The 15,735-nt window shown below is 39.7% G+C and overlaps 1 protein-coding gene across 5 annotated transcripts in view; it reads right to left on the reverse strand.

Moving 5' to 3' along the window:
* slit3 (slit homolog 3 (Drosophila)) overlaps positions 1-15,735 on the reverse strand; it is a 170,974-nt gene that overhangs the window by 51,709 nt on the left and 103,530 nt on the right. For 4 of the 5 annotated variants that reach the window (XM_088398680.1, XM_088398590.1, XM_088398507.1 and 1 more), the window contains 4 exons: positions 8,343-8,414; positions 4,777-4,940; positions 3,199-3,343; positions 312-383 (listed from right to left, as the gene is read on the reverse strand). In XM_088398680.1, the coding sequence (XP_088254806.1) occupies positions 312-383; positions 3,199-3,343; positions 4,777-4,940; positions 8,343-8,414 (453 nt within the window). Of the gene's footprint in view, positions 1-311; positions 384-3,198; positions 3,344-4,776; positions 4,941-8,342; positions 8,415-8,827; positions 8,957-15,735 lie in introns of those variants that run through there. The other variant, XM_088398761.1, reaches the window with a different exon arrangement.

Raw genomic sequence — 15,735 nt, forward strand, 5'->3', positions numbered from 1 at the left:
GACGGATTTATGATGGAACCCCCGGACGCCGGAGGATGATTGGGCGGCTGAGCGATGACCTCACGTCCTTGTGAGTGTCATTTGTGATGGTATCGGTGGAAATTACCATGAGGTGTAAGGAGACCACATTTGGATTTTGGAAGTATTGGCACAGGAAGTGTTAATAGAAGCGCTCCTTGTGGTTCAATCTTTGTACTGTTAACGTGTGTGTGTGTTACATAACAATGCAACCCATGAGAGTTTGAATGTATTCATGCAAGTTGAGAGAAGACTTTTAACAAAAAACTCCCAGCCGGTATGGAAAGACTCACATCCTCTTGAGTTTCTTGTATGAAGAAAAGGCTCCAGGTGGGACACTTTTGATCAGGTTCTGCTCCAAACGACTGTAAAGACACAAAGAAAAGAGACATATATCAAGCGATGGTTTGATTTCTGCTGAGGATAAAGAATATATTGCTGCGAAGACTGTTAGATTGTCTGTCTACATGTGCTGCTGCAGCTGTGTTCAAACATCCATTCATCCTTCACGTCTATTTGTTAGCTTGGCGGCGGACTTTAAGGCAAAGATGTGGTCGTTTTAAATACAAACTATATTTGGTTACAGTTTACAGTGGTGAAGCCTACACTGGTTCAAATGATATGTTGGATCTTGGTATATTGATGATGAGAAACATATTTGTGTAAAATGGTTTAGTTGTAGTTCTATTGGCTCCCTCGGAAATATGCTTGGACTCAGCCCTCTCCCCAGGTGCCAGAATTTTACGATCCCCCCGCATTTGTACTCGTTCCTCGTACGATTTTACGATTATCACGATTTTAATTTCAGGGGTTTAGAACTTTTTTGCGGAGCCCCTGAGATATACGTGCCCCCCCCCAATGGCCTTGCTTCGGCAGTGGCCCCATCTCATCCTCAAATCAGCTGGGATAGGCGCCACCCAAAAGAGGAAGAAGTGGAATGGATGGCTCATTTACTGCAGTACCAACGATCCAAACCCGGGAAGCAGACCATCATGCGCACAGTAGTTTGTGGAAGGCAAGGCTCAACGATAATGACGCAAAAGTTGGCACGATGGATAAATGCATGTGTCACTGGCAACGCTGCACTGATAATCTTTGTTTTCCATACACAATTTCTGCAAAAACAAAGCATTTTGCACGCTACTTTCTCAAGCCAAGGGCCAAATGGCAATGTACTACATCTTCCCCCACACCCCACCCCCTCCCTCTTTACAAGACTGATTACACTGGCAGGTTCGTTTGGAAAAATACACTGTGGTCGAGTCGCATCCAGCTCATGTATTCTTAATGCCCGCTCGTTTGGAGGACATGAAGATGGAAGATGAGGGAGGAAAACCTGTGGAAGTGTGGAGAGGAGCCAAGGCGAGGACCAGGGTCAGCTGTCACTATGATGAATGGAATCCTAGCCGAGCCTCTTATCCTCCTACTCTTTAACCCGCACCCTGTTCTGCTCTTGACCCCTGTGCCTTTCCCATCCATCCATCCATGCGGACATGTTTGCCATTATGGTTGGAGGTAGTAAAGAACAGCTGTAAGGTCTCATTGTTTCATTTGATGAGAACAATATCAATAACAAAACTGCCCAGGATATTATACAAAGAGCTTTCAGTTGTGACAAATATGTATACAACAACAGAAATGCGACTGAAGGCAGATTTACTTATCAAGGTGAAAAAACAAATGTCACTGTGACATGAAAAACTAATAAAAGAAGAAATCTCGATTGAATGTATTACTGAGAGAGGATTTCATTATCAAGCCAGTTCTCGCTCTGCTGAGGTTTAATTGATGCTGTCTACAATTAATTAATTTATAATGCGCAACACTGGGATTAACAGAATGAATGTTGGCACCCAATTAACCACCTGACCATTTATGAAATGACAAAACAAGACAAATATTTTCATGATGATTTCATCATTGTGGCGCATAACAACTCTAATTTAAACTATTTTTAATTAAGTTGTTCTTTTCGATTCTGATTTAAGAAGTTTTCTGTTCAGGCACTGAGTATCCCATCAAAAAAGGGCTTTAATTTATGGTGACAAAAAATTTTAGGGGACCTTAAAATTTCAGAGTACCCTTGCTTGTTTTCTGGCCAGTGTCACATTCTCGAAAACATTATCTCCACTTTAATAAAGCACTGTAGGCATCATTGTCAACCTGTAACAGTTCATACAAGGGCATCGGCATTATTAAAGAGGTGCAGATATTGATAAGGGCAATGTATAAGCGCTAGTTAAATGAAATTCTCCTTCGCGGGAGGCGACACAAGGTTGAGACAAAGGCACTTAGAGGCTTAAGAGAATAGGACACATCACAGGAAGCCACTTTACAGGCACAATGAAAAAATCTTTAAGGCAGAGGTGACGATTAGCTGATGATTGAAACACGGAGGACATTGACTTGCCTGTGCGCACACACGAAATGGTACACACACATTTGGCAGCGATCCATACCGCCAGCAGGAAGAAATTTGACATTGACCCAACTGATGTCTTGGGAAAGATTTGCAAGTCAACCTAAATGCAGACTAAACGGAAACAAAGCCATACAGTCCAATTAATTTATTTTATTGGGCTTGTTTGTTAAAATCCATGCAACATCTTCAAGGCCTCTTTAAAGCCTGGCCCTGCCCAAACATCCCCATCATTTTAAAGTTCATTTTCATTGTGTGTACACATCACTATTGGATTATTTAAGTCATTTTTTCACTTTGATTAACTATCGAACAATGTGTGTGTGTCTAATAGAAGCACGGAATGAAAATAATTGCCTCTACAAAGAAAATAAAGCTTAAGCTTAACTATTCATTTAACAATATCGGTATTTTCGTTTGCAATGGTGTTCAACTGCACTGCATCATAAGCAGAATGTCAACAGCTCTTAAAACTCAAAACTGAGATTTATTTATTATTTACCTTGTATTTTTTTTCCATGAAGCTTTTATGTTGTATTTGGCAGGTGTTTGGAAAAGATACAATGCACAGGAGGACAGAGTGGATACACACTATACGGTCGGATAAAAGTTTGACTTTCTCTTCAACTTAATAAAAGTTTTTTTTTTCTTTTTGAATACAATTTAAAGCGAGTTGAAAACCCACTCTCAGCATAATTAAACATACACCCCAAAACCATGACTATAAGCTAAATGTCAACGAAAGTCAACGGCAGCCTTACATCTCGACGATGCCCTCCGGGAGGTTGGCGGGTATTTCGGACAGACTTTTGCGGCGACAGTCCACAATGTTGTTGTTGCACGTGCAGCTGGGCGGGCACACTGCCACCAGTGGCTCGCATGTCCGCGACTCCACGTGGGTGGGGCCTGCAGACCAATACAGACAATTAAAATCTGAGAAATAAACGATGGGAAACGAGTGTAATGATAAGAAAGAGTGCGGGTAATGCAATTCCAATGTTCTTCTAATCAGCCCCATTTGGATACAATTGTTTCAACAAGCAATAGCAAAATTATTATGATGTTTTACCCTCGTTTGGCCCAATTTGAATACAAATGTAAACAAACGCATTAAGCTATGGAAACGATAATAAGAAGTAGAGCAGTGAGATATAATGTGCCGATCAATGTTCTTAAGAATTCCAAGTAAGCCCAATACAATCACACGAAGGAATGTAAGCAATCTGACCAATAAAATGCAATTGTGAGATATAATGTTGATGTTTTTCACCCTACAATCCCGATAAATTCCCTGAAATGAAAATTAAAAGCATAGAAAATGAAAGGTGCTTTACAAGGAAACTTTACTTTATTTAAAAAGGTGAGAAAAAAATTCATGCAGATAGGTTCAACCAGCGTGAGAAATAGACCTAACGTGAGGAGTCCTGATCAGGGCAATGGAAGCCGGAGCTATGAGGCTACAGTCTAATAAAGAGAAATCCGCCTGACAGTCTATTAGCGGCGAGCTGAATCAGACGCCTCTAAACAGCGATAAGAAAAAAAAAAAGCTTTTCTTCGAGGAGCCTTTTGGCTGAACACGCTCTTTTCTGCATGCTGTCACATTAGAATAGACACCTTCATGCTGATCTGTCCGAGCTCTGCACGATAACACGGTGTGTAATAAGGAGACAAGGACGCTGTGCAGTGTGCGTGCGGGATTCAAGTCAAGAGTTCAGCTCAGCCCAAGATTATGCATTTGAGAGTATTTTTAACTCACTTTGCAAAAGTCTTCGGCCATGACTTTCGAGATATTTTTTTAGGAAGGCTTATAGGACACTGTACACTGACATTTTAGACATTTAAAAAGTTATAAATCCACGTTACTACCATTAAAGAAGCATATTGCATTTATTTAGGGAGGAAAAAAGTAATTGATTACTATACAAATATTTTTAATTATTTTTTAAAACTACTTCTGATTTGGGATTTGTTAGGTGGTGGTATTTTTTTGTTTGTTTTTTCAGATTTGGAGGATTTTTTGGGGTGGGGTATTTTTTTCTGTATGATTTTCTTCTAAAGACAACTTGGTAAACAAATACTAAATAAATCAGAAACAATGCACGAAAAGCTGAAAACTCCCTAAAACGGAAACAATTATTCTGAAATATTGAAACAAAACAACACATTTTCAAGTAAAGGCAATGCATGTCTGTACATTAAAAATGCATTGAAAAAATATTTTTTTTAGCCCACAATGCTCCTAAAATATGCGATTAGATGAATGCTGGGGTCTCACTGCACAACCTTTTTCTTCATAACATTAATGCTGCTGTATTGACGTCTCATGCACACAAACTCACCACTGCAGACAAAATCCTTCTTCTGTACGTCGGGCACATTCAGGCCCCTCATGTGGGCGGGGGCCATGCACTGAGTGAAAGGCGCCAGGCCGCGCCTCGCTCGCAACCAATCAGAGAGCCAGGACAGGTGACAGTCGCAGTGAAGGTTGTTGGAGTGGAGGCGCCTAGAGATAAGCAAGTAGAAAAAAAACCCTGTAGATTTTGACAATTACGATGTCTGTGCTAATTGCTAACATGTTTCTCATCCAGCCGAGAAAGGTGGAGGCTTCACTTTTATCTCTGAGTATAATCTTAATCTCAAACTGAGATTAATCAATCACTTCAGATGCGATCCTGACCACTATCCAGTGTTGATATATAGCTTGACAAAAAAGTGCTTTCTCCGCTTTATAGTCAGAAACCGATGTATATGTCGAAATCAACCCATGTTTAAGAATGGAAAATAATAGACACATTTTTTTTTCTTTCTACAAAAGCAAAAGAAAAAAGTATATTTTTGTTAAATTCTGTGTTAAAATTCTGTCAATATTAGTCAAATCGTGTTTATTTATACAGCCATTAATCACAGATACGTCTCAAAGGGCTTCACATGCCCACATTCTCAACATCCCCTGATCATAACCTCCAGGTCGGCAAGGGGGAAAAACTCAAAAGGTAGCAGGTACAGCAGTGGGTCAGAATTTTTGAACAGCTGTAAATGTGATGCAGTGCAGCTCTACGAAGTACTTCAACAGCCATAATCATGTTGTAAAATGACTATCAATATTATTATTGGGCAAAAATCTACCGTGTGTTTGAAATGAGAATCTCCTGTAACATTGCACAAACGAGACGGAACACAGTGAGAAAAATCAAGCCGATGGTATGATTTTCCAATTAACACCTGACATCATGTGCAACTAATGTCCATACGAGACAATCATGTGTCTGTCGTCTAAGTGGCACTTACGCCACTAAATCCTGTAGAAAACGAGCTCCTGGCGAGCTAATGTTCAGTGTTAGGTGCATTAAGGGATTTTTTTTTTTTACCACAAAGCTGAGAGACTCCACAGGCGGACACCTTAAGAGTCACAAGGGGGCGGGAGGAGGAGAGCGGAAAAATGGCAGGATGTCTTGTCAGCGTATTATATGCCGGCCGGGATATCTGGCCTTTCACAAGACAGGCCTCCCTTTGTAATAAAGCCGAGGACAAATCCTGTTATGGAACAGAGATGGGCTCATTGATGCTAGCAGCGGGGGTAGTAGGTTTTAATACCGCGCTCCCATTATAAATCCAGTTTATAGTCAAACTCCCGCTTGGATATAGCCGCGTTTCGGCCCACCCCTGGTTACAGCCTTAATTACTGACAAGTAGGATTAAAACACGGGGCACAATGCTCTGTGTGTGTGCGTATGTACTGTGTGTTGAGCTTCTGTGGTGCCTGCTGGATTTGTGGACACTTGATTGGCTTTATTGTGTAACTAAGGTCAGAATTGCATGTGTGTGTTTTTGGTGACTTGGCCAGAAGTGTGTGTGTTTGTGTTGACATGCCAGAAGTGTAGATTTGCATGTTGTGTGTGTCCTCGAGCCACAAGGGCACATTTTTATTACCGTTAAATCAAATTTAGCGAGTGTCGTTTATTTGAATTATGTAATGAGACCTCAAGTCAAGAGGTGACTAACAGCGGTGCCTCAACAGTTTTAAATTGGTATCAACACCGGCTCATCACAAATAGTATCTCCTGCTAAATTTCCATTTACAGGACATCATTAGCATCAATGCTCACTCCCATGTTTTGGCAGTTTTTTTTGTTGTTGCTTGCTTAAAAGCCACAACACCAAATTCTTCAAAAAGAATCTAGAGCAGGGGGTATCAAACTCATTATTTTCACGGGCCGCATTGTAGTCATAGCTTCTTTCGGAGGGCCATAATGACTGTTAACCCAAATAAATGTATGAGCACCTCATATTATATACAGTAAAAGCTACAAAACAAACTGACAAATAACTTGTTTTCAAATCAGACGAGTAAAAACTGGTCAAATATTAAAAAACAAAAAGATATTATTAAAAGTGAAGACAATTTGCAATTCTAGTAATGACGCACGAATATGATGCACGATTTGTTTTCGCGGGCCACATAAAATGATGTGGCGGGCCGTATCTGGACCCCAGGCCTTGAGTTTGACATCTGTGATCTAGAGCATTTCTATAATTATCTTCTTCCTAAGAAATACTCGATAGCGACTCCTTGGCAGAGAGAATGACTGAATGAGAAGACAGCAGAGTATTGACATGCAAACACTGATGGTAAAGGAAGCTGAAGCTGAGGCAGTAGGCAGTCACTCCGTCAGTCGGCTTTGACAGACAAGAGAAGCGGCGCGCGAGGCCTTCTGATTAAAAGATATTGGATATTGGTGATTCGCCACTCAATCTGCCATCAACTTGTAGAGCTGCGCAGCAACCCGAAATCCAATTTTGTGAGGCTGATTTGAAGTGGTGGGACGAGCGCACGTGCACACAAACACGAGCGTTTTGTGATTGGCTGGGGGACGGGAGCTGCCGTTCAAATTTGAGCAGAAAAATGGTCTCGAAGCACAAGTGGATTTGGGGAATCTGTCCTGTGTTGTGTGGGTTTATACATAATAGATAAAAAAAATAAAAGCTTTTCTCCAGGGGATCAAATTCTTACGCCACCCTTACTCTACAGAAAGAAACTACAACACCTTGGTCAATAAAATAGAAACATTCACACATGTAATTTAGCCACAAATTGTTAGCCGACAGCATATTGGCCCATGTTAATTTTTGCCTGTCACAATAGTAATGAAAAACACTACAAATGTGATAAAATTGTATTTTTAAGGACAGTTGCACCCGCGAATAAAAAAAAAAAAAAAAAAGAATGAGCCAATAGGTGATTAATTAAATGTGGAACAACAATGAGCGGAGGTCCATTGAAATCCACAAAGGTTGATATGAGGATTCTCGACCACTGGTTCTCAACTGTTCAAGTGCCTTTCAGCGCACCCCAATAAAGAGCAAGTCTTCAAAATTCTTGCAAAAACATATTTGATGCATCTCAGCACAGCATTCTGATTAACATCACGTTTCTGAAATATTCTGAATTAAGCAGAAACATCTTTTTTTTTAATCCATCTGAGGGGGCTGCCATTTTGCCTTGTACTGCCACTTGCTGACAACAATTGCTGTCAAAAAAAGAACATTGGGTCCTGATCCACCAGCTGAGAATTACTGTTCTGGGCTCTTCTTCTTTGCTGAATTAGTTGTGGTTCTTGTTTACCACCGCGATTTTGCTATTCGCTAGCTATAATACTGCTTATACAACCATAAAATATGTTCTCCAAATCAATTATAAGCTCTTTTGATATACACTGAATGACTATGAGTGGAACAACATGTATTTACAAGGTCAACAAAAGATTTTGATGAGATCTCGAGAACTGTTACAGAAACTTTCCTGTCTGAATTCAAATTCACGACTAAATCTGTCCGTGCATTCTCACCGAGGTTTCCATTACTAGTCCATGCACCTGACTCATGCACGTGTGTGTTTTGTACTCACAGTGTCCGCAACTTGGGCATGTGGTTGAAGCTGGACAGCGGGATGAGGGTGATGTTGTTGTTGTTGAGAGTGCTGCACAGAGAAAAAGCAGGAGAGCGAGAGAGGGTGAGAGAGGAAAAACAGATTCATTAGCAGAGTTCCAGGAAGCGTGCGCTGATGCACATCACAATAAATGTCATTCCAATCCACACTAATCCCAATGGAGACAAAACATACAAATAATCCTCAAAGTGCAGTCTCCCCAAAGCGGCAATTTCAACACAAACAAAAAATTATATCCATCCATCCATTATCTGTACCACTTATCTTAATCAATGAATAATATATTTTAACTTTATTGGCGTAGTTCTTGTTTTTAATTATGAAGTTCTTAATTTTATGTTTTGACGTTTCTGTTAGCCAAAGAAACCTCTCCAAAACAACCAATTTTTCTTGCAAAACATTTCCTGTCTTGAAATTTTTCATTTTTTCTTCTAAAAACTCACCACCTTTCTTGAAAAACCTCAAAGTTGGCCTTCATCACAGACAAACGGACACTAGTGGCCTCACAAACATTTTCGCAGGTTTTCATGCCTGAATATAAAATTAGACAACGGGAGAAAGTAGAGGAAGCTACGCAAAGGCATAAAGCTGTTCCATCAAAGCAACTCAGTGGGGACCAAAAGGCTTTTTTGTGCTTTTTTCCAAAGCACTGAAAGCTCATAAGATGGTCTTTTTACAACATAACACTCACGGGATGGCCAAATGCATCCAAAAGCACCTTGTGTATACGCGCTCGGGAAAAATATACTGCAGCAAAACACAGAAGACAAAGGTATAATACTGTATCACGGCCATCACACCAAAAAAGCATTCAAAGTATTTACATGTGTTTTTTAAGGTTAAAAACTCAACAATTACAGCTCTAGTATATTGCGCAACAAACTAGGGAAAACCAGCATGTGATTTGGGGAAAAATTAGCAACAATTTAATATATATGGGAGCTGTGTAATTAAAGAAAAAGGTTCATAGTGAAATCAATGATTTTAAATAGTTTTACGCAATATATGTGTTAGAACAATGTATTTTAAAAATCGTATATCTGTAAAATTGTTAAAACCAGTGTATTTCCAAGTGTTCTAATGTGTTCGTTGCGTAACAAAAGTATTGTCGTGTGGTGAAATTTGACAAAAATAATAAATGTTGCAAGGTCAACATAAAATTATAACTTGGTATTTGCTTCCTTTCTTCAGTGTAATAAATGAGGTTGGCATTTGCTTCCTTTCTTCAATGTAATGTGCAAAACATGTGTTATAACATGGTCATTAAAATTGCCCTGTTTGTTAGATATAAAATATAAATAAAAACAGTATGTCACTTCTATCTGATGTCCACTTTACTGTGGATGAAGCAATTCATAAAAGTTGATGCATTGTGCATTTTTTTACAAATATTATTTCTTGTGACAAATATTGGCAGAAGCACAATCAAAGCATTCATTTCAAATTGTCGAAAACAGCCGAAAGGTAGCAGGCAAACATCAAAACACCCCACAGCGAGCGTTCACTTGGGTTTGTTTGAAGCTAATGTTGTCACAAGTGGTCCAAATGGACTCATTACGCGGGAGTTTCCGTGTTTACGCTAACACCCACTCATCCCCAAAATACACCGTGCGCTCCGCACTGTTGATCTTACTACTTGTCGTTCTCTTTAATTCACTCGTCCTTCCGACTCGCTTTCCACATTCTCCCGGCCGGTGTAGCCTCCGTGGCCTTGTTGGAGGGATTGAGTTTCACACTCGGTCACTTTCAAATACACACGCACACATAAATTGGTCTGCCCTGTCAGGGGTGATTCCACCCAGTCTATATAATTTAATTGTGGAATAACAAACCCACCACCCAGCCCCCACTACAATTTCCCTGTCAAGTTTCTCCTGCTACCACTACACTTAAACATCTCTGCCTTAAGGCTGTTGCCAGTGGTCCGAATTAGTCAAAAATAAACACTGAAGATCATTTATATATTACGTTTCACCTCGGACGGCACTTTAAATGCATCACATTCTGACTGGCTCACGTTTTGTTTGTGTTCTCGCAAAAAGCATTAAGTGCGAGTTGTACCTGCGGTTGGTGGAAAGTACACAACGGTTTCTGGGTGGAAATAAAATTACTGTTGAATCGTTTGTGTTGATTCCACTGAGGCAGGATCATATTTTGTGTATACGAGCACATTTGAACCGCTGGCTTTGTTTTAAAAAAGAAAGTAGCTATAAAAAATAAAACTGTTTGAAGAAAAAAAAATGCTAACGTGTTACTAGTATAGGATGAACTCTGAACATTTTGAATACCCGTTTCAATGCTAGTGTCGCATTTCTCATATACAATCAGTTCAACTTTCCATCAAGTATGTCATTATTTTCCTCCTCCTTTGATAGTGTACTTGTTAAGTGTGGATAACAGCGCCCCACTCTGTATGCAGCATTTTGCCATCATTTGCAATTAATACAATTGCTGCTCCTTCTAGTTCGTGTATCTTGGGTGCAGTATAATACCGAGAAGAATTTAACAACTGCATTCATACTAGTCATTTTCAGCAGAGGATAAAGAATGCATGACAACATGCATTGTTGAATTGTCTATCTACACAAGTTGCTCCACTGTTAGTGTTTCAATATCTGTTGCTTAAGGCAGTATAAAACTGCTAACACTTTTTTTTTTTAACCGCAATCTACACAGGTCAAGCTTTGCATGTCACATTATCACCGCCAGTCCACCCCCTTACACTTGGGTGACACTTAGAAAAGAAAATTTCCGCACTGCAAAGTCTGTCAAACGCAATTTGGCTCATGTCTGGAAATGTGTATCGAACAACATGATCCGGCAGTAATCATCGGCTCTCAGCTAATGGTGTCAACTTCCCAATGCACACTGATGTCATCCTCATTTCAGAATGGACTTGGAACTTTTGTTTTCCAAAAAAAAAAAAAAAATTGTATTGCAACATTCATCTCTGATGTTTCCTTCTGCACTATTGACATTTGAATTCATTTAAATTTCAGGCTCCACAAAGTCTGCCAATGAACAGCCAATGTGTGTGTGTGTGTGTTTGCGTGTAACAAAACGATTGTGCGCACATAATAAAGTGAATTTCCTATTAGTCTCTCACGCTCAATCAAGTTCATCAGACGCAAGTCGATACTCACGGCGAGCGCCTGAATTAAAAGGCCAAACAAAGCAACGTGACGTTATGATCGCGCTGATGAGCAACATTGACTGCGTTCGATACGATCATTCTCACTTCCGATCTTCAGCATTAGTTCTCAACTGTGAGCCGTTGTTCCCACAATATAACCACGAAATGAACGGCGTATATACTTTTGCAACAAGAGATTCAATGATTTTTACTATATCTTGGCTTAGTTGTGAAATAAAATGGCATTATGAATATGTTGAGTGTGATGCAGCAGTTTTATATTGTGTTGCAAATTTGTTTTTAAGCTCTTTTAACATACGTTCAAAATAATGCAAACATGAGCGAAAGCAACTATAGTAAGAGAAAAAAAATGTACAGACACTGATAAGAGTGTAATGATCTTTTTGTGTGTTTACAGGAAACAAATCCTATTTTGGGAAGGGCCAAATACAAAGGAAAATAATGCTAATGTTTTCCGTGGGTGTAAAAAGCAGGATTACAGAGGACATGCAATGTTAAGCAAAAAACAGACTGAAGTTGTAAACTATCCACTTTCTAGTTTCACTCTTCATCTTTAATCTTTACCCTGTAAATCTAAAAAAGTGTGTCACCAACTTGTGGATGGCCATTGAATTGTCGAACTAATGCGAAGAGTAACAAAATTAGTGTTATGCAATGTGGTAGTTGTGCAATGCAGTTTGGTGTAATATAGTATAATATCAGATAAAAGTCTGATTTTTTTTTTTACCATTTCTGTTTTTGCAATCTGGCTTTACGTAAAATAGGTCCAATGTAATGACATTCTAAAAAGAGCCCCCCAAAAAATGGCTGCAAAGGTAATCAAAGTATTGTTAAACAGTGAAATGCTGTGCCTGTAATTCATATTTATTGTTTCTGTTGTTTTATTGATTAGATGTATATTTAATTATCATAATCAGCCAAATAATCAGATATTAATTCTGTCAAATATTAAAATCGGCATCATCCTAAAAAAAACAAACCAAGCGAAGCCTATTGATTTAGATATTCATGACAAGCTGGCTGAGGTCTTCAATTTCCTTCTGTGTAACATTTGTCAGTGCGTGACGGCAAAAAAAATACCTCTGACACATTTATAAGATATCATTAAATCAAAGTTGAACTTTGAGTCTGCAGTCAATGCGGAGGCAAAGATCCAGCAGGAATTTAATGTCCATCAGTGTTTCCCAACTCAAGTGAGGAATTGGTGCCAACTATCAAAAGAGCTTAAAGGACTCTTGTGAGTTTGATGAAGAGCTCTCAGTATCTTGGCCCAGGCCTCATTAGAAGCCTGAAGATGAGAAGGATGACGACGAGGTGGGGCCACGCACATGCACAACCACTTGACTGCTTTCATCACGCATTGCTTTAACCACCACCGCCATCTGCTAATGTGTGTCACTCTATATCACAAAGTGATGACCTCGAGGAGGCAGTGGAAACGTATCTCTCTAAATAGATATTAATGTGTGCTTACATGCACCGGTTGGGAGGAAAAAAAAATGGACACTTGTGACCTTTTTTCTTGAATGGGTCAATAAAACTTCTTATTTTTCGTACAACAAATTGACTTTTTGTTCATTAGCTTATTTAAATTTTTCATCCTGCACATGATTTGTTTGTTCACTTACGATATGTTCTCTTTTTACGTAAGCAAGAGTTGTTTGTGGAATATTTGAAAAAGTAAATAAACGTGTACCATTGGCATTCCGTGATCGCTAGTATGTGATAATCACTTTTTTTTTTTTTTTTTAAACATGTGCACAAAATTCAATTACAGTACTTATGTAGCATTCGGTTGTATTTAACTTTGAATACAATATACTTGCATTTAATTTGTTTTGCAAACATTCATTCAGGAATAGATTTTTTAAAAACGTCTACACGCAATATAACTTAAAGGAAATATTTAAACAGTTTTTTTCCCTTTAAGCACAGTCTTAGTGTTAAAATATAATGTTACAGTGGCTAAGAGTAGCATTCAACGACTTTACGTTCTAATCATTTAAATGACTAACAAGCATTTTCATGTGCCATTCATCTCTATTGACAGGGAAGATGTTTGCAAATGTACACAATGGTCTGCAAACACCCTTTAAGGACCTTTAAGGTGAGGAGTTAAGTGCTTCTAGTGGTTAAGGTTCGTATTTGAATGTTCTCACAGGGCTTAACGTCCACTTTAATAGTACTTTTCTTTTTAAAACCGCTGCCTTTTTGTTAAACGCATGTCTACACCAAATGCATGTGCCACTGTAATAAAGTGAAGTCCCGCAATGAATATTTCCTAAAGGTCGCCATTGGAAAGTGTTTGAAGGCTAAACGCACCGCAGGGGGCCAGATCATTAACAGCCGATGTAATCGGGGCCACATCTTCAGCTTTACCGGGCTTTTAAGTTCACATCAGACACATGCAGAGTTGACCTAACGCTGTTCAGGAACTTGGTAAAACTGTATATGTACAGAATTGACTTTTTAGCTGATTATCAGTCTGAAAGTGTTGCAGCAAAAATGGCGGTTAAAAGACCACAATCAAAAGAAACGACTGTTATTTGTGAAGGAAAAGTTCCACAAAGATTGACTCAATTCGGAGTATGCGCCTGATGGACGTTGGGCACAAATGATACGTTTTGTCTGTGTAGCTGACTGACAAATGTTGCTGCTGGAAGGAAGGAATTGGAATGAACGGATTGATGGATGGGTGAGGAAGGGAAGGGAAGGGAAGGGAAGGGAAGGGAAGGGAAGGGAAGGGATGGATGGAAGAATGGATGGAAGGATGGATGGATGGATGGATGGATGGATGGATGGATGGATGGATGGATGGATGGATGGATGGATGGATGGAAGGAAGTAAGGAAGTAAGGAAGTACAGAAGGAAGGAAGGAAGGAAGGAAGGAAGGAAGGAAGGAAGGAAGGAAGGAAGGAAGGAAGGAAGGAAGGAAGGAAGGAAGGAAGCTGATGTACAAACTGTCTTCAAACAGAGATTGTGACTGTTAACATTCAGTTGATTTAAAATGGCTATGATTAACACCAAATAGTGTTCAGATGTTTTAGTAGGCTTTTCCTAACATTTCTGGATTAAAGCAGAAGTCATCATATCCACCATGTTGATCGAGGCCACCACTTCTAGCTGAAGCAAAACAGCTGCAGTACACTGACTTTAGATGCCCATCAACCCTCGCTCCTCTGATCCCCAAAGCGTTAACCTTTGCACTTGACTGTGAGACTGCTGACTGGTTCAAAAGCCAAAAAAACGAGGGCAGCCAAACCAAAATGAGCCGAAAGCAGAGAACTGCATCGCTCTGACCCGACAACAATTTTTACGCTGATACACTCGACCATCAATACAAGTGTAAGGGTCAAATGCAGTCTGGCTTTAAATATGTAAGAAGAGAAAAGCCGCAAGCACGTCAGAAGGACAAAACGGTAAAATCAAGACCGGACATTCTGGTCATTTTGCGCTCCAACTCACAACTGCTCACAGTTGCCAGTCATTGTTTGGGCTACTTGACAAGCAGCAAGCATCTGACCGACTACCCGTCATTTCTATTGCAGTTATGGAACAGTTGTTTTTAATAGTAGATATCAATCATGTTGTCGCCAAGTACATGTCATTAACGCTCCATCCATGCGTCCATTTTCTGTAGCCTCATTAGCGTGATGAGCGACTGCCTAGCACAGGGACGGGCACCTCCCCAACATACAGTAAGATCAATACCTCAATCCAGATGTATCACTTCAATAATATTTCATTGAAATCACTTCACTGGTATCGGTGGCAATGGATGAATTTGTGACACGCAAACCAGAACCGGGGAGGGGTTTACTGTAATCCTATTTCTTGAATATTTAATTGAATTTGACGCGTCCTGGGTGATGCAGACGATATTCATCACTCACGCAGCTGTGCGCGCAGAGTCGGCAGCAACTTTCGGGAGCCATTGTGCATTTGTGTGTGCAAACGTGATGATTTGCCCGCTTTAACGTCAATTAAAGCGGAATGCTCTTCAACACATCTGCATCCCAACTCTTCACTCAAATGGCCCACATTAGAATCATTACAAGATGGATAGATTATTTTAGCACGAATCTGTTCTTCCTGTCCTCGTGGAATGATGTCAGAGGTCAGGTTAAAATAAACCCGATCATTTACTATAATTGTAGCATAAGTAAGAAAAAGCAAGCAAATTGTATCAATTTCTG

The sequence above is a fragment of the Syngnathus floridae genome, chromosome 1 (assembly GCF_059516105.1).
Source record: "Syngnathus floridae isolate MCC-2025c chromosome 1, RoL_Sflo_1.0, whole genome shotgun sequence".
NCBI lineage: Eukaryota > Metazoa > Chordata > Actinopteri > Syngnathiformes > Syngnathidae > Syngnathus > Syngnathus floridae.